Source organism: Lagopus muta, chromosome 7, assembly GCF_023343835.1.
Source record: "Lagopus muta isolate bLagMut1 chromosome 7, bLagMut1 primary, whole genome shotgun sequence".
In the NCBI taxonomy this organism is placed as follows: domain Eukaryota; kingdom Metazoa; phylum Chordata; class Aves; order Galliformes; family Phasianidae; genus Lagopus; species Lagopus muta.
The window spans coordinates 1921998-1941959 of record NC_064439.1 but is presented as its reverse complement, the minus strand read 5'-3'; the positions used below and the strand labels follow the sequence as shown (position 1 = coordinate 1941959).

The 19962-nt window shown below is 42.2% G+C and overlaps 1 protein-coding gene across 1 annotated transcript in view; it reads right to left on the bottom strand.

The window, feature by feature from the left end:
- Positions 1 to 19962, bottom strand: part of LOC125696208 (vasoactive intestinal polypeptide receptor) — a 106769-nt gene that overhangs the window by 45081 nt on the left and 41726 nt on the right. Inside the window, exon 3 of the mRNA XM_048951633.1 lies at positions 5903 to 6010. Coding sequence (XP_048807590.1) covers positions 5903 to 6010 — 108 coding nt within the window. The remainder of the gene's footprint in view (positions 1 to 5902; positions 6011 to 19962) is intronic.

Sequence of the window (19962 nt, the reverse complement as noted above, 5' to 3'; positions counted from 1 at the left end):
ATAAGCCATACATCCAGATAGCCACCTGTTTTTTCAGTCAATTACACCAGTGCACGTTGCTGGAGCTTGCTAACACAGAGCGGTGCATTCTTTAATGCAGAGAAAAAGATCACCACTAATCTATGGAAACTGAGCAATCCAGCATTGATTTCTGAGTTGGGACTTCTGTTCTTCTGACAAATGAGCAAAATGGATGTTAAAGAGTGCTTGGAGGCTGCTATGATCAATGTAAGGAGCAAGAATGTTGGCTGTCTTGTCCCCTGCCCCATGACTTCCAGGGTGGAGTGTGCAAATGTCTGGCACAGTTCCATGTAAATGAGAAGGTTTCCTGGCAATTTTGTCTTTGTGATAGGAAGGCAGGCTGAAACAGGCAGCCCAGGGGTGTGGTAGAGTCACTGTTTCTGGAGGTGCTCAAGAAACATGGAGATGGGGCAGTGTGGGACATGGTTTAGTGTTATGGTGGTGATGGGCTGATGGTTGGACTAGATGATATCAGCTATCTTTCCAACCTTAATGATTCTATGATTCTAAGACACATTTGAACTGAGGATGCTAGGTATCTGCAAAGGCTCAGTGAAACAAACCTGCACAACAGATACACTCAATGGCTCATTTCCCTGTAAATGAAAGCTGTAGTAAATAAGTAGTGGTTCAGATTGACTTTTGGGTTCTTTATAACAGTGGTAATGTCTTCCGCTCATCTATCATCCCTCTCTCCATTTTGTTCTGTTTCAAAAGCAAGGTAGAGAAAAGGAGGAAAGAAACTGAGGAAAAGAATGCTGGTTCAAGAGAGGGAAATCAAAACGGTTTTCAACTGAATGAAAATCATTTTTAGAGGCTGGGGAAATGAGCACAATTCTGTATTTTTGTTTGTTTTCACCTACTCATTATAGAGTTACTTTGCATGAGCAAAAGATTGGCGTTCATCTCACTTAGCTTTTGCCATGGAAACATAGGGACTCTAGTCTATAGCAGACACTATAGGCTCCCAAGAGGCCATATCACACCTCCAAAGCTCATGCCTTTTTAAGGCATGTTACAGGACAACCCATGCCCTGCAAGTGCCTCTCTTTCTCATTGGCTTGAGGGAGAAATTAGAAAGGAGTTTAGCTTGGATGCCTTAACCATAAAGTGCCTACTGTTAGGTGGAAGGACTCTCAACTCCATACTTATGACAAATCCCTTGGTGTGTATTCATGTCCTACCTACAAATTTCCATGGACTATCCCAGGACATTGCTATACTCTGCTCCAAGACTCACTCTAAGACAACAGGGATTCAGGTGCTTTGAAGGACTCCTTTCAGGGCAAGCCACCTGCAGTAGTGTGTTTAACCACTTGCTTCAATACCTGCAGGTGGCTCATTCTCCTGTTATTTCATGGGGAGCTCTTCTCTTTTCTCTGTGCAGATTGCCAGAACTGTCCTCTGATAGTTGGATACTGCACCATTAAGACCTGCACCTTAACAGGAAATGACAGACATCCAATGGATTTGACTTTATCGCCTCTGCCTCTGCTCTAATGAACTGAAATAATGCTACAAGGGATCAGTCAATGTCTTTCAATGCAGAGGTACGGAGAAATGGTGCCGTTTCCAAAGCTCTCTGCAAGTGAATCAAAAAGATTGCTGCCCATCATACTAAATTTATTAATGGGACATCAGGAATCATATCAGGAATGATATGAACCATGTCTTGTTTAATGCATGCAAGAGGTACCTAGGGTCAAACAGCAGTTAAAATAACTTTGGGCACAATATAAAAAAACAGAATGACAAAAGATAACACAAAAGTTCTTGATTGATATTTGCTGAATTGAAATATGCCACAGAGAGAATGATGTCTTTTAAATTCAGAAGAAAAAATGATCTGACAGAAGATTACGAATGTGTAAATTTAAAATGATAGAGTGAAGGTCTAAAACCAAATGAAGACTTAATCTTCACGATGGATGTTACATCCACTGTAACATAATAAGATCCATAATTCTTCAGACAAGTCTTGGGGCTCCACTTATGCAGAAAAGGGATTTGGGGTCAGATTCTGAATTATAATGCTGTTATAAACTTAAGTTAATCAAAGATTAAAAGATTTTAAGAATTACATAAAATAGAATCATAGAATTATAGAATCATTATGGTTGGAAAAAACCTCTAAGATCACCTAGTCCAACTGTCCACTTAACACCAATGTTGCCCACTAAACCATGTTCCTTAGTGCCACATCTTCGTGTTCCTTGAACACCTCCAGGCATTCCACTGCCTGGGCAGCCCATTCATTCTTTTAGTGAAGAAATTATTCCTACTATCCAACCTGCACCTCTTCTGGTGCAACTTGAGGCCATTCCTTCTTGTCCTTTTGCTGTTATGCAGGAGCAGAGGCCAATCCCCACCTCACCACAATCTCCTTTCAGGCAGCTGTAGAGAATGAAGTCTCCCCTGAGCCTCCTCTTCTCCAGACTGAACAATTCCAATCATACAGTTCTTTAAAGATAAGTCAGTATTGGCATAAATCTTGCAATGATATTAACCACACAAATCATTCAGATCAATCTGAGAACTCTACTTAATGTCTGTGGATGGGCAGATTTGGCCCACCTATAGCTGACATCCTAAGTGTCAACTCTCAACTACTTCATAGAGCAGTGGAAAAATTAAAGGAAAGAAGAGTGGAAGGAATTTTCGAGTGCTGGAGGAGAAGAGGTTCTCACTTTCATTGAGTGGGTCTTGGTTATTCCCATAACATATCATGGCTGAAGCCTAAAAAAAACCATCAGTGCCAGTCTTTTTACTGCTAACTGCAGCGTGGACAGTTTGCTTTTGCAGGGCACAAATCCCTCTTACAAATGTCACCTTCTATGTATTAAAAAGAAGCTAGAATATGCTGGTAAAGAGACAGCAAACAGTGCACTTTAATAGTGAAAGGTGCCAAAAATATTTTCATGCATCTCCTTCACATGGTACTGACGAATGTCATGAAATAATGAAAATCTTCTGGATTTGTGAGTAGCATAAAAATTTAATGTCAAGTGACATCAGAACTATGATAGGCATTTTAAGGTTTCTAAATGCCGTCAGATATTTTATCCTTTATTTACCATGAGATATATTAGTCATTTGAAGAGCATATTTTCCACTGAGCAAGAAAATCACATTAACTCGTTGTTTCCCAAACTCACTCTCTTTTCTAGCTCTGAATTCAGAGATCTGTAACTGCTCACAAGTTTGGTCTAAGCTTTCATGTTACTGCAAAGGGATCAAAAAGTAAGACATAAACATTTACTAGATGATTGATTTCCTTGGAAGTTATTCAGTGATATTCACTACTACAAAGGAAGAACTGCTCCACAAAATTTAATAACATTATTTTGCAAGAAATTCTGCAGAACAAGATGCAAACTTCCCTTCGCTTTAATTATGCTCATATCTGTTTTCTGTCATTTGCATATGATTGTACAAAGTGCATAGCTCAGAGAAAAACAAATCATAGATTCATAGACTCACCAAGGTTGGAAAAGACCTCCAAGATCATCCAGTCCAACTGTCCACCTACCACCAATAGTTCTCACTAAACCATATCCCTCAACACAATTTCTATGTGTTACTTGAACCCCCTCCAGGGCTGATGACTCCACCACCTCCCACAATATGAGGGTTCCTCTGTCCCTTGTCCACTATTAAGCTGTTGTTTTTGCTTTCAAAACAGCATCAGTTCCTTTGTGCACAGAGGGAGATGCTTACATATATTGTCTGCAAAGGCAGGATTCATTTGTGCTGCCACTACCACTCCACAGTCATTCAATTGCAAACGGAAAGAGGCTTTTTTAAGATGTTATTCATCTTAGTGTCTAAAGGTCACCTAAACTGAGCCTACTCCTCATCACTGTAAAACATGCTCAGTTGACTATGGAAGACCCTAAAATCAATATGAACGCTATTCCATGTTAGAAACAAGCTTCTTAAATACCAATATCTTAGTGTCAGTTGAAGCAACCTCACGGATTTCTTGGATCCCCTAAGGGTATCTGAAATGGCACTGGATGCCAGTTCAGGACTAAATGGCTTCCCTCAGCATCTATATAGTGGGTGCCTATCTGTGAGTTTCGAGTCCAAAGAGCTGTTCACACTTCTAAATACATGTCTGTTGGTGGCAATGACTAAAGTGCTGTTCAGAGGAAGTTCAGGTTAGATGTCAGGAAGAGATCCTGCCCCAGAGGATATTGGGCATGGCACAGCCCCCCAGGGCACTGGGCACAGCCTTGTGCTGTCAGAGCTTGTTGAGCATTGGGACGCTGCCTGCAGACATACAGTTGGATTTTTGATAGGTCCTATATGGTGTCAGGGGTTGGACTCGATGACCCTTATGGGTCCCTTCCAGCTTGGGACATTCTATGATTCTATGATATGAATGGAATCCTATCTCATATAGAAACCTGCATTAGAAACAGCAGATATAAAGAACGCAGAATCTCCTTTCTCCAGTGAAGCAAGTCTCCATGCTTCACCTTACAAAATGAGGAGGAACAGGTATATTTTCATGATAGCATTCATCTGGTCTCTTTAAGTAGCTGATTTATAATGAGTTTAATCATGTCTCAGCCATCACTGACCAAACCAGTTAACTCTCCAGTGACTGGAAGATTTGGATGCCATACACACATGTATCTATATACGTATGCATGTATACGTGCATCATGCTTTCCTCATTGATCTGCTTTGGTGGAATGAAGTATGAGATAAACATCTCAGGGAGGTCACAGCACTAGGATAAGAATCCAGGACTTTTGATTTTCCCCTCTGACTCTGCCCAGGATTTTGGTGTGGCTTTGGGCAAGTCACGTAATCAATATGTCCTGGTTCAGTGTCATGTCCTGCTCTGTTAAACAGAGAAATTATTGTATCCTTACTCCTATTCATAGCCCATCACGTGTGTTTGCATTGTAACCCTGTGGAAGCTTGGTGCATACTGTCCAGTGCCAAAATTCTTCTTTCTCTGTGGAGGATTGCAGAACTACTATAATAAAAATGGTAAATAATGACTACGAAGAGACAGAGAGTCCTGTTGCTGCACTGCCCCTGAGATCTGAGCTTTAAATTAAAGCTTCCCAGAATATGCTAACTTGTGCGTTAAGCTGCTTTCTCCATTAACCTCTCCTGCCCATTGTTTGTCAGGTTAATTTCTTGGCTACTGATCAAATTAGTCATTTCAGTGGAAAAAAACTTGATTACATACAGTTTCAGCTTGCTTATTTTATGTCAGAGACCTAATTAATGACAGCGCTAAGCTGTCCATTTTGAACAACAAACATACTATTACAGAAGTTGATTAAGCTTTTGCTGCACAATTGCTCAATTAGTGGATTCAGGAGCTGCTTTTGCACCCCTATGACACAGTGCACTGTGCTGGAAGAAGATGGGGAGGATGATCTAATGGTTTGGTATGGTAATGGTAATGGTATATATCCATATATGGCGTGGAAACCTTATTTACTTCATGTAAATCCTTAGACCTACTGAGTCTGTTCTTCCCAGGAAGTTACCTCTTCTCCCAGATAAACAGCGATAGGTCAAGAGGGAATGGCTTTAAGTTGCACCAGGGGAAGTTCAGGTTGGATATAAGGAAGAATTTATTCTCTGAAAGAGTGGTAATGCTTTGGCACAGTCTGCCCAGGGAGGTGGTGGGGTCACCATCCCTGGAGGTGTTGCAGAACGATGGAGATGTGGCACTGAGGGACGTGCTTGGTGGCCATGGAAGGGCTGGGCCAAGGTTGGACTTGGCGACCTCAGATGTCTTTTCGAAGCTTAACGATCTATGATTCTTAATGTGATTATACCCTGTGATACAGTGTGAAATCCTAGAGGCAGCAAAGCCATAAAAACATTTCACCAAGACGAGCTTTCTTACCAAGAAAAGTGGTGAGGAACCTGAAGTACTTTGGGCATGGCTTCACCACAACCGCTCCCACCTGCGCTTCAGGCCAGCACGTGATGTTGTCCCACTGCCTTCTGCAACCTGGGGGAAAGAGAAAAGCTGATGGTAGAACAAGCATGAATGAGTGACTCCCTGGTATCTGCTGTAAGGAGCATAGGAGAGCAACTCTGCACTGAGTCTCAGCAGAAGCATCTTTTAGTAGGGAGAGGAAGATGACATGAAGCCCCATCTGAGCTAGGAATGCAGGCGTAGCAAACAGAGCTAACTTTAGGGAAGAGCCTGATAATTTTATTGCAATTCAATGTGATTTTTTGAATAGAATGAATACTTTCTGGGTAAAAATACAGCCAGGCATGCTCTTTCTGCACAGCTGCAATACACTGTTCTCATTTTGTCCTTTCATTTCTGCTTTCTCAAAATACATTAATGATATCACACATGTGCCACAGGATTGAGTAATGCAGAATTAGTGCTGAAGACAACACACGTTTGCAGATAGGAATTAACAATGTCAGACGAGTTTCTGCCTCAATGTATTAAGAATTTTAAAGTTCATATCAGAATCTTGAAAACCTTAATTTTAATTTTTTTCCCCCCTCAATTTTCCACAGACAGACACTTTGATAACTGGCTTGGATAAATGGGTTGTCAACATACCTCCCTAAAAGTCACTTCTTTCTAGCACCTCTACTCCATGGTTATCTGTCACATCCCATTACATTGCAACGCTCCCCCAAATGTGACTGCAGTGTTGCTGTTAAGGTCAACAGCCTAACAAGAGAAACTGGAATATGAAGAAGAAAGCCTGAAGAAAGTACTTTCCACATGCAAGTAAAGGGAACTATGAAAACCACTGCCAAGCTGCACTTCTTAGTAATTATAGCCTGATCTGCAATTCCTCCTTTAAGTCATCTTTTAGCCCTTCTGCTGAGAAAAAGGCTGGTGTCATCATCAAGTCTGCTCAGAGCGAGGCAGCTTGCTGTCTCAGATCAATAAAGGGAGCACATAAAAATGCTTTGAAGCTGAAAAAAGAACTCTCAGCTCTCTTTCAAAGTTATTTCACAAGCTTTTCCTTCATTCTTTCATGAGCAAACCGAACTTTTCAGACAAAGTCCTAGGGTGAGTTTATCAGAGCCTAAAACACGGAATAACCAACGGTATCTTCTACATGCACACTCTTCTGTAGCAGTCATTAAAATTCAATTTTCTGATTTGTAGTATCAGTTGCAAAGCTCAGTTTTTCCATCATCATAGTTATCTGCTACCAAACAGCCAGCAGCTCCAATAACATTAAGATAGTAAGTATTCTGCCCTTGGAAAATAAATGATTTCTTGCCAGGACCGTTCACGGTCTACAATCTTCACCTCCATCACCATCAATAAATTAACATGCACCCATTACCCCAGGACAGGTTATAATGCAAAATAATAATGAAATGCAAGGTGTTAGCATCAGACAGCTTACTAAATGTTCTGAATTACGTGCTTTGAGAATTTTTCTGACCCTTGTCTTTCTTCTGTAATAGCATTCATCACTGCCACTTGTAACGCATGAAGAAATCTCACAGGTGTTTTCATAACAGAAGCTCCCTGTGATTAAAATAAGGTGAAGACACACAGAATGGACCTTTAATAATTATTTCCTCTGAAATGATCTCTCTTACCCACCTATTAGCTCTTTTAGCATAATGTTTCTTACTGCATGATGCTATTAGCGTGGCTGCCTGGAAGGGTCCAGGTTTCAAAGGTGGAGTTCATATCCCTGTTTTTATGCCTGTAGTAGTTAGTTGTGTAAAGATGTCACCCTAGAATAGTTATCTGAAGAGCCAACAAATCATTCTTTGGAAGTGTCCTCTCCAATGAAGAGGGCTTGAATGAACAACCTGAGTTTAAACATCTCATTTTGAGGCACCTGAAGATCGGTGAGATACAATTCACTCATCATAGGTCTAAGGCAGAACAAAGCCTAAGCGATTAGAATAATTTATGATGATTTTATTTGAAATGCACAACAGAAAGAATACACATTCACCCTTTAAATGAATTATAACAATCTAAAGATCTGAGAATTGCAAGCTGCTTAGCACTGAGTAACACAAGCAATTACTGCATGCCCTGCAGTCAGTCCCTTACAACATCAGGGAAAAGTCTGTGCCTGTCCAGGACACCAAAGCCTTAATGAAATAGCTTTAGAGAAAGTTGTCTTCTTTCTCTAAAACTTATAGATCATACTCTGGCAAATTACTGGGGGGAAGATTCAGTATCTAAATGGGGGCTGTAAGAAAGAAGGGGACACTCTTAAGCATGGTCTGCTATGATAGGACAAGGGAAAACAATTTCAAAGTAAAAGGGGGGAGATTAAGACTGGATATAGGGAAGAAGTTCTTTTACAATAAGGGTAAGCACTGACACAGGTTGTCCAGAGAGGTGGTGGATGCCCATCCCTGGACACAGTCAAGATCAGGGAATGGGGCTCTGAGCACCTGATTGAGCTGTGGGTGTCTCTGTTCATTGCAATAAACCTGATGGGCATTAAGGGTCCCTTCCATCTCAGACTGATTCTATGATTCAGTCATATCACTGACAGATCAATATCTCAGAAAACTACTTCTGGGTAGAATCAGCTGTAGTAGGACTTGGAGAAGGGAAATCCCTGTCTTCCCTGTGGCATCGCTTGGCTTTAATAGATGGAAGGAAGATGATAGTATGTTCTGCAGGACCAAATCATGTTTGGTGACATGTTTGGCTAAATGCTTCTCCATTAATTAATTATAAATATTGTTCTCTCAGTTGCACTGGATATCTACAGGAAGGATGAAAACTTATTTATCAGTCCTCTTCCATGGTAGCAATGACCCACAGGTGCACCCTGTGCATGAGACCCATCCACTGTTAGGAGCTGTAGGCCATCATGAGGAGCTATAGGGCCATCATGAGGAGCTATAGGGCAACGAGGACCTGCAGGGCCACCATGCTCTGTGCTCAGCAAACCCAGGATCCTCAGCTGCTTCACACTATTTTGAGCACAGTCCTATCACCCAGGACAGAGATTTTGTCACAATTCATCATTAAAGCAGCAGTTTGGTTTATATCTACGTGGGAGACCTCTGCAGAAGCCTTTACATTAGCAGGACAAGAGGCATATATTTGTGCCTTAGCACTTACTGCTGCCTTGGCAAACTGCACACTTCTCCTGAGCTATGACTGAGTCCAAACTGGAAGTCTTTGAAGCACAATATTTTTCCAGAAGAAAAAAAGACAAAGAGATTTGGTTTCAGCCCAGATACTTCAAAATCGTACTCCAACTTCAATGCAAGATGGCACTCTTCTTCCAAGGTCACAGTCACCTGTATCCATGGGAGGGAAAAGGTATCAGTGCTTTAAAATCTCATGAAGTGCTCTCTGGAGCCAAGGATCTTTTTCTGGAGTGCTCCTTTACAACCCTAATGAAGCTGCCTTTTAAGCCTCCTTCAGATAAGCACCTCTAACTGCTCACCCTCCTCTATAAGCCATGCAATTAGTGTAATTACTAGCAGCCAACTCTCTCCACCTTGAAGCAGGCTCCTGAAGCATTGCTGAAGGAGTACCGTCAAGGAACAAGCTGGAGGCTGTCAGCAGTGTGCTGGAGCTTGGATTTTCACATCCAACACTTTAGACTTCCCTCTTTGCAAGCCAAGTGTCTTGACTGTACCAGCCACAGCTCTCTGAGCTTTGGGGGGTAATAGAAGCTGATGTTGGGGTGGTGTCCACCATACAGTTCTTCTTGCTCTTGGCAGGCCATGCCTGACTGCCACAACTGTGGCCAGAGATGCTGACAGAGTCCATGCTGCAGCAGTGTAGGACAACCCAGCACAGCTACAGGTGGTGGTAATCTTTCCCACTGTCACTCATAAATGTGGATCAAAGCTCAGGCCCTCATTTCCTCTCCCTTTAAAAGGTTAATAATCACAAAACATGGCAATTCATATCAGGCACAGATATACGGCAGTTTGCAGATCTGGCAGATTAGAGCTCAAAGAACATTTATTTGAGCTATATCTACGCTTACAGAAATTATACCTTCAAAGCTTATCTAGGAAGCAGTAGAGTATAACTTCCCCTTGTGAATAAAGATGAACCTCCAGAGCTCTGTCTTGGCTCCGAGATATGACTGGGTTTGGCTGAGGAATGAAATTAATGGCAGTAGGCTGCTTTCAGGGCATGGCCTTAACTCAGGTGAACTCACAAGTCAGAGAAAAAGCCCACAGCACATCTGGCATTCAGCACATCTGTCATTCACACTGAACACCTCCTAACAAATGCAATCACTTGTGGTCTCTTCTGCCCAAAAGTCCTCCAGAGTTTTGCTCTCCAACTCCACATTCAGATGTGAAGATACCCATTTGTTGCCTGATAAACCTCGGGGAGCTCTTTTTCCTCTCACTACCTACATACGGATAACAGCAAGCCAAAGGTTAGGCTAAGCCAAGGTATCACCCAGTCCCATCACAGTGGAAACCTGGTGTGCTTTGAATAGAAAACTATTTTCACTCCACTTTGGTATCACCAGGCACTTTCCATCTTCCCAGAAGTTAGGGCTGTAAGTTAGCTGTCAGGTGACATTTACTCTCCCACTGACAGCCTGAGCAGAAGTTACACCTACACGTTCTCTCCTGGTTTGTCCAGTTTGGTCTCATTATAACCAATCACCTTTGCATTGACTTTCTTGTCCCAGATGGGCATTAACTTTCTGCATGACTAAAGAAAACAAATCCCAAACGATGGTCCCTGCAATAATCTGCTAACTACATGTCACTTCTCGATGGGAAACATGAATTCAGTCATGCAAGAGAACTGGAAAGCCCATCACGAGCCTCGAACTACTGCTACCACTGCCCCAGCCTCCAACGAGCCCAGTCTTACTGAATCAGAGATGACTTTCAGTTTAAATTTTAGAAGTGGTACATAACAATAATAAGAATCTAGAAAGATTCTTTTTCTTCCGTAGATCTTTTAAATTAATTGCAATTTGATTTTGCTTTTAAGCCTATGGAAATTTTTCACGTTCACAACCTCCTGGGCTAAGGAATTGCACAGCAGAAGTGTCTGCTAAAAGAACATCCTTTTCTGAATTTGCTTTGAATGTGCTCATTGCTGGTTTCATAAGGAATTGCCTAGTTCTTTTATGAATACAGAAATACTTATAACCTAGTCACAATCTCCCTTTCCCTCGAGAGGAAAACCATAAAATCCTCTTTTATATTCCTCCTCAAGCATCTCTTTTTCAAGCTGAAGTGTCCTAGCCTATTTAATTACTTCTTGCATGGAAGCAGTTTCCTATCATGTCTCCCTTGCACCTTTTTTGTTTAGAACCACAGAATCACCAAGTTTGGAGAGGACCTCCAAGGCCATCCAACCCAATCATCCACCCACCACCAATATTTCTGCACTAAGTGACATCCTTTAATACAGCATCTAAATGCTCCTTCAACACCTCCAGAGACAGTGACACAACAGGACAGCCCATTCCAGTGCCTGACCACTCTTTTGGAGAAGAAATTGCCTTAATTGGTCTTGCAGTGAGGAGCCCAACACTGCACATGGTACTCAAGTTGCAACCTCACTAAAGGCTTCTAAGTTTCACTGTGATCCCTCTTGCATCTCCCTGCAAAATTCAGCCTCTTGCATCTTACATAAATATTATTAGAGCATCCTTTGGGCATCTCTCCTCCTCCACCTCCACCTCATTGTGTTTTTATTTTTATCAACACTAACAGTCTGTTCTGGAGTTAATCTGTCCCTTTAGAGTTTCCCTCCCAGCTTTCCATGGCTTTGCATTCAATTCGGATATTTTTTGCCTGCTGCCCACTGCCACTCCAGAGATGTGGGCAGGATGTGACAGAGAAACCACAAAGCTGAAGGAAAACCACAGCCCTGACAGAACGTGAAAAACCCCAGCACTGTAGCATTTCCTTCTCACCACTGCTTTGCTCTCTGCAGCACACTCGTGCTCCTTCAACCTTAACTCAGTGAGGGATCTGCAATCCCAGTTAGGCAGAAGATTGATTTGGTCAACTGCAGAAGACAAAAAGGATCCTCAGACTAAGGATTAAGTGAAAAATTTTATCTTGAATTATAATTCCATACGTGTGGAAAGACAGAGTGATCAATTTGATTTTTCTGAACTTGGTGTAGAAGCTGGAGTCAGTGACAACACTGTTACATGCTGTAAGAACTGATTTGCACTTCTGCAGTGGTTTTCAATAGAAACTGTCCAGGAACTCAACAGGAAATGTTAAAAGGTGTCTTTCCTCCTAAACGTTTGCAGAAATTTGACTCAAAGACACGTGAAGGAAACCTCACCTTAAGCCCCCAGACTGAGTCATTCTTAGCAGCATGAAAGAAATAACTACAGAGCATTTCTGAAGGATTATTTTTAAGCATGAAAATCCCGAGTTTTTCCGTCAACAACATCCACTAAGAAACACGAAAAAAAACATCAAATCTTTCAGCCCTTCTTTAACCAACAAACTAAACAAACACTTGACTGCATCTCTCCACATCATTCTTTTCTTTAATGATATTTGTAAGCTGAGCCCTTCTGTCTAATAGGAAAACGTGTGAACTGAAACAAAAGATGCCAAGACACAAAACAAGGATTTATAAAGCCTACAATGTAACTTTACTCCTCTTCAGCTTCTAAGAGATAGTTCTTTAGTGCTTGAACATAGAGGAAGCTTAAAAGGTTATTCCAGCATTCCCTTATTCCTTGTCCAAATCTGTCTGTGCTCACAGAAATTAAACCTGGGAGCTGGAATAGATGAACTTTTAGGGTCCCTTCCAACTCAAACAACTCTGTGATAATTCTATGACTTGGTCACTCAAGTGATGACCAAATGACCAGCTCAGCTTGACTTCCTCACTGAAGAGAAGCAAGCACAATGAAGCATGAGTGGAAGCGGAATTTTAAATATCATATTCTGTTATTTTATAGATTTGTTCTCTTCCTCCAAGACCAAAGAATGTGCTTTGCAATGGAGGAAATTTTCAGCCAAGCCTTGCTCTTGAAGTAAATACTGTTAAATATGGCACATACAGCTACATACTGATAAATATGACACCCCACAGAAAAAGGAAGCTGAAAGGGGAACTTTCCTCAACAAATCCTAAGCCATAGATTCCCTGATCTACTATTCGAAAGATACTGCAGTCAGCACGCAAAGCTGGAGAGCAAAACCTTCATTATTTGGTTCCTTCCTATTGAATGGGCTGGACTTTATGCTGGAATTCTGCTTCTTGCCCACAACACTGATGGTTGGAAGGCAAGAACAAAGTTTGTGAGTAATTTAAAAGGTTTTCCTAATAGAAGCCCTACTTACACCCAGTGTGGCACCTCAGACCTCAGCTTCTCCTTTTCTCCACAATTTCACTTTGCTATGTTAAATATTCTGGCTACCAAGAAGTAAAGACATCTAGGTTACAGAAAGTCCAGTGCAAGATAAAATCCCCAGTATCTGCAACAGGTGCTGGATCTTAGCCATATACAGTAACAGAAGCTCCACATAACTGATGCCATATGCAACATTTTCCCAATGTACTTGTTGCTCATGAGATGGATGGATACCACCATGAAAATGCTTTAGCACAATCAGAAAGAAAATAATAAAAAACATTAGGAAGGAGAGATTTCTTAACCAGAAACCTGATGGGATGTGAAGTAGACAATTACCAAGTGCTATCAAAAAAAAAAATTAAAAGCTCTCCATAAATAGATCTCATATAAGCAATTACCCAGAGCTTTGAAAACATTTTGGATTTGCTTTCCATCCATTTTTGGTCTACGGCGATGGCATTTAGTTCTGTAACCTTTGCAAAACTAATGCTGCGTGCATTTCTATTTTATAGCGTACAAAAATAAAAATAACCAACAAGTCTGATGGCATTTCCAAATGTGACACATTCTCCAAAATAAAATGCCTTTGCCAGTACAAGACTTATGTCCAATAAATGGTTGTTAATCCCCAAAAGCTACAGGACAGCTGTTCCTGAGTCAAATAAACACTGTTGTTTGAAAACTTGGAGCCAGGACATGTCAGCAACAGGCAAAACAAAAGCAAAGTCTCCACCCTTCAGCATATGAAGGGAGAAAACAGATGTGGTATCTGTTTTCTGTATCTTATCTCATGGCTGCGTCTGCAGAAAGATGAGGTTGAGGCAAAAAACAGCTCTTACCTCTACAGGGTAGGGTGATTAGATTTATAGGGAGAACCCCTTCAGTGGGAGAACACATTCATTCCTGAACATTGTCCAGGAACAGTGAGGACCACTGTACTACCCAGATGCTCGGACCATCAATACTGCTGGTCATAGCAAGACTGAAATCAAGAAACCCTCTATATTGCCTGGACCAGAGTTAGAGAGTATAGTAACTCAGAAGACAAGGGAAGATAAGGAAAGAACAGAGAAAGATGTCTTGTAGGTCCTTTTGTCATTAAAGAGATCGTTAAGAACCAATTCCAGTGATTATTCAGTATTCAAAGGGAGGCTAAAAGAAAGGAGACAGATTCTTTAGCAGAATCTGTTGTGATAACACCTGAAGGAATGGCTTCAGACTAAAAGAGGGGAGATTTAGACTGGATAGAAATGTTTTTTACAATAAGGGTAGTGAAGCACTGGCACAGGTTGTCCAGAGTGGACACCATGTCCCTACAGACATTCAAGATCTGAGCACCTGATGAAGCTGCACATGCCCCTGTTCACTGCAGGGGAATTGGACCAGATGGTCTTTAATGGTCCCTTCCAACTGATGATTCTATGACTGTTTTAGACTGAACTGGTATACCCTTCAGCGTTCACTGAATGTATTAACTAGATCCTCAGGGCTTGATTTAGCTTCTTATAAAAAGGCTCTTAATGCCATTCCTGAGGCCCTAGGATGTATGAGAATGTTGCAGGGGCTATGTAGATATGACACAGCAATTACAAGAGCCCTACTGGCCTCTGAAACAGTAACTGGTGGCCATACTGATTGTCCAAAAGCACCTAGAACAACTGTCTACATGGGTGGATAGTAATAGGACAGAGGGGAATTATTTTAAATTGAGACAGGGGAGGTTTAGGTTGGATATGAGGAGGAAGTTTTTCACCAGAGGGTGATGAAGCACTGGAACAGGCTGCCCAAGGAGGCTGTGGATGCCCCATCACTGCAGGCATTCAAGGCCAGGCTGGATGTGGCTCTGGGCAGCCTGGGCTGCTGGTTGGTGACCTGCACACAGCAGGGGGTTGGAGCTGGATGAGCACTGTGCTCCTTTGCAACCCAGGCCATTCTAGGATTCTATGAAGTCAGACCTTCGATCTCATGCTTTCATGAATCAACCCCTGTCCAAGGGGCTGTTTTTCTCAGCTGCTTTCTTTGAGTGCTTTAAACTACCCCTAGAAAACTACTGCCCTTCAAACCTGCCAGCTCAGTGGCTTGTCTCAATAATCCCTACACTACTGACTTTAAAACAGCAGCCAATAAACCAACTACCCTGATTCAAGTGAAGGTGTAAGGAGCACCCATAGGAGCATTTGGCAGGTCTCAGAGATGCAGCCTGAAAACATCATACATTCCCAGCCCTGGGTGAGCGTCCATCCATCCCATCTCCTCCAGTGATGGAGCACCTGGATACCTGCTGACAACTGGGCTGCCATACAAACCCAACCTACTTATCATCTGCCCCAGGAGGTCTTATGCAACTGGGAAGGTGAGAATTCACTTGAACTTTTGCTCGCAAGGAGCTATTAATTATTTTTTATCTTACTGCATTATAAACAGATGGTGATGAATAAACAGACTCCTCATTTAAACTTCATTAACGTTTTTCCAGCTTGACTTTTAATTTCCGTATGTTCACTGCCTCTTCTCTCGTCAAACACGCCTTGACGTCTTCAAGGGAGACTGTCAAAGAACCCCAAGCTCCAGATCTGGCTTTTCAAGCCAACCTCCACTGCAGAACTGCGGAATGAGAAAGACATTATGTGGAGGATAAGCAACATGGGCTGTTCTCCATCTGGATTCACTTGTACGAGACAATGTTGGTGATGAGATTACAGGAGTCTGTTGCTCACAGCAAGTTGAGGCATATACAACTCAGTAAGCAAAGAGCAGGGAGAATGACTGAGATTATTTTCATTCATATTTTCCACTTTTTGACTTTTGGGTTTTAAATCCTGCTAGAATGACAGACAGGTCTAGATTGCACATACAAAATGCAGTGCTGAAGTACTCAGGCTATCAGAAGCAGCTCAACTGTAGCAGCTCCTCAATGGCTACTGGCAATTCTCGGTGACACTTAGAAAATCACCTCAGCTATCTCCTCAGTACTGAGCAAACAGACAAAATGTTGATCTGTAAGATGCTGACAGCCGCCAGCTGTGAAGTGCTGAGCTTGTTTCACTTCCATTTAACTTCTGCAGGAAGTCGGAATCCAAATAGAGCAGAAGGCCTTCCTTTCTGGATGAAAAAAGTCCTGAAAAACCATTTAAAAAGTGAAGTTCAACACGGGGAAATGCAAAATCCTGTACCTGGGGAGCAGTAAAGCCATGCACTTTATGGACTTCGCAGAGAAGGACCTGAGCTTGCAGGTGGGTGTCAAGCTGAAGGTGAGCCAGCAACGTGACCTTGCCACTTGGGAGGCTAAAGGTGTCCTGGGTTGCACTGGGCAAAGTAGCAGCAGGTCAAAGGATTTGATCCTTCCCCTCTGCTCAGCACCTGAAAGGCTGTGTCCAGTTCTGGATCTCCTCAGTACAACGGTGATGTGAACGTACTGGAAAGTGTCCAAAAAAGGGCCACGAAGATGATGATGAGCCTGGAGCAGCTGGGATTTGGGGGGAAGAAACAGAGCCAGCATTTTCTCAGTGGTGCCCAAGACCCAACAGACAACGAGTTCAAACTAAAACACAAGGAAATCCATTTAAACCTAAGTTGTTCTGGTTTTTCACTTATTTATTGTTATTTGCAGTTAACAAGCATAAACACTGGAGCAGGTTGTCTAGACAGGTTTCCTCCATCCATGGAGACATTCAAAACCCAACTGGACACGGCCCTGAGCACCCTGTGCTGATTGACTGCTTTAGGCTGAGGTTTGAACTAGGTGATCTCCAGAGGTCTTTGCCAGCCTCAGCAATTTCTGTTCATAGAATCATAGAATCACCAAGGTTGGAAAAGACCTAAAAGCTCATCCAGTCCAACCGTTCACCTATTCCCAATAGCTCCCACTAAACCATGTCTCTCAACACTTGTTACCAAGCCAAGGAACATACAAACACAGAAAATCCCCTCCCATCAACCTAGATCATCAGAGTCAGCAGTCTTCTGTGGTTTAAATGTCAACTCTGTGTCCTCAAGCATTTTCTCTCATACCTAAACTTGCACGCTATTAATCTACAAATCTGAGTTAGACTTTCCATGCCTGAGATGTGCCTAATATTGCCACTACTCTCCATGAAGGCCATTAACTGTGGGACTACACAGTTTCCTGCATAGAAGCACGGTCTCCACAGCTGCTCACCCCATCCAAATATGAGTCACACAGTACTTCATTCAACTGTCATCCCTAATTGACTCTGTCACTTCTGAAAGAATTTCTGGTTGCACAGAGAATCAATTAGCAATAATGAGATAAGGAGATAATGAGCACAGTCAGCTCACCTAGACGTGATTGCTTTTGTTGACAAGGCCAAAAAAAAAAAAGAGTAAATAAAATGGGATTTATTTTATTTTATTTGGATGCTTCAGATTAAGCTGAACTATCTGTAAACCGCAGCCACTGCAAGGGGAGCTTTCGTAAAATAACAAAACAAAACAAAGGCAAACAACAATGAAAAAACAACTGTTGGTGCTCAGGGATAAAAAACAAAACAAAACAAAAAACAAGTGGAAGTCAGCAAGAAGCCATGCAGTGATGAAACCTGCCCTGCAGCAAGCCTTAAGGGCTCCGACACACTTCACATGGAGGGAGATTTGCCACCATCTGTGGGCCTGGAAAGCAGAACTGCTTCTTGCTACCTTCTCCTCCTTGCCCTACTGCTGCAATCTGTATTATCATCTGAGCAGTTACCGCATTGCACACACATGTCTTGGCTGAAAAAGAATCTGGATTAAAGCTTAGTTTTCAGTGGGCCTGGGATTGCATTCTTCGCTTCTGAAATATGCTCACATGCATTTTCAAAGTAACATAGAGGTCTAAGGAACTCTTATAAACTCCAACTAATAAATGCCTTGGAGAACACCAGGCTATAGAATTACCACCTTGATTTATATTGTAGGCTGAGAGATGCTACCAGAGGAGCAGCCCCATAAGCTGGAAAGCAAAGAGAAATGGAAAGACAACAGCCCAAGCATGTACTGCATATCATCTTACTGCAGCAGCTACTGACTGTGGGGCAACCCCTGTTTGCAGAGTAACTCCCAAAACTTCTCACCATGCTCATCCAGTGGGGAAGCTTTGTTGAAGGCACTCAAATCCTGGGTCTGACTTGGCCTTGATGGCTGGTCTAGATGATCTTAAAGGTCTTTTCCAACCTTCATGATTCAGTGAACAGATCCTGCAGCTGCCCAGGCAGAACTCCCCCAGGAACTGGCTGATGAACTCCTAGGCTCTATGTCCCACCAATATCGAATGCCAGAGCACTGTCAGGAATTGAGCTCTTGCCTCTGCTTGCTTCACTTTGCACTGCTTGGCACTAGTGTACAGGGGAATGTGGTTTTGTGTATGTTGGATATAATTTGAGGTTCCCCAAGGAACTCTGTTGGCAGCTTCTAGGAAAATATCACCCACAAAATCTGCACCCACAGCCAATTCAGAGTGATGCGTGATACTACATACAGATTCACTGGAAGAAGATAGAAAACCTGACTTATCTAACCTAAACTCCATGGGATTTCTCTTTGGAAGTGTTATTTCTCTGCAGATACATAATATTTTCCTGTGAATTTAGACTGTAGGTGCTGCCAAAATACTGCCTTTCATATTCTATCTATGCACAATTCTGTTAGAAGTCTAAACCATAAAAAAGTGCAACTGGACACATTTCAATGTATTTGTCCTTAACTTACCCTTCTAGATACGAAAATAGCATTACTTTTAGTTTAAAGGAAGAAAACTGAAGCCAAGAATACTCAGGAACCACCATCACTTCAGCAATAGTGCTGTTAGGGCATCCTAATGGTTGGAAAAGACCACTAAGATTATCTCGCCCAACTGTAAGCCCATCCCCACCATGCCTACTAAACCATGATGTTGCAATACTCTATGGAAGTCAAATGAGGCAAAGTTTGCAGGGAGAACAACTATGAGACCAGCATGGAGAGAGAATTAGAACACATTTAGGGTGGGAAATTAAAGAATCTGGAGTAAAAAGAAAACCAACCCCCTTTTGCAGGGTGGTTGTAACTAGGTGATCTTTGAGGTCTCTTCCAATCGAAGCCATGCTGTGATTCATTCTAAATGATTCACACACGTGTGACATCTACATGCAGCTATGATTTATGCCATTCTCAGTATCTGAACTACTGCAACCCTGCCATGCTTGCCACGAGATCAGCATGTGGCCTGCAAAGAAAAGCCAGCCAATTCCCACGTGACCAAACTACAAAATGTCACCCAGTTCAACAGCCAGGCACATCTGCGATGCAGCTCAGCAATACCTTCTCTGGGCTTTGTGAGAAAGGAAGGAACAACCAATGCCCAATTTCCATTATGTCAAACCCAGCAAAGGTCCCCTATATCACACTGTAGGATAAGTACAGGCAACATTACTGGTTTTTAGGTCACTTACGAACACGCTCTGCACCAAGACTGAGATGAGCACTGTGTGCATCACCTCCTGCACTGGGCAGGCAAGACACCTGCCATTTGCACAGTAATAAGATCTACAGAAGACTTTTTCTTAACAGTGCTATAAATTATACTGTAAACACTCTTTGAGGATTAAAAAAGGCTAGAAAGATCATATAACAAATGCCCTAGTGAAGGTTTTATTCCAATTCTGTATGTGAACACACAGATGCA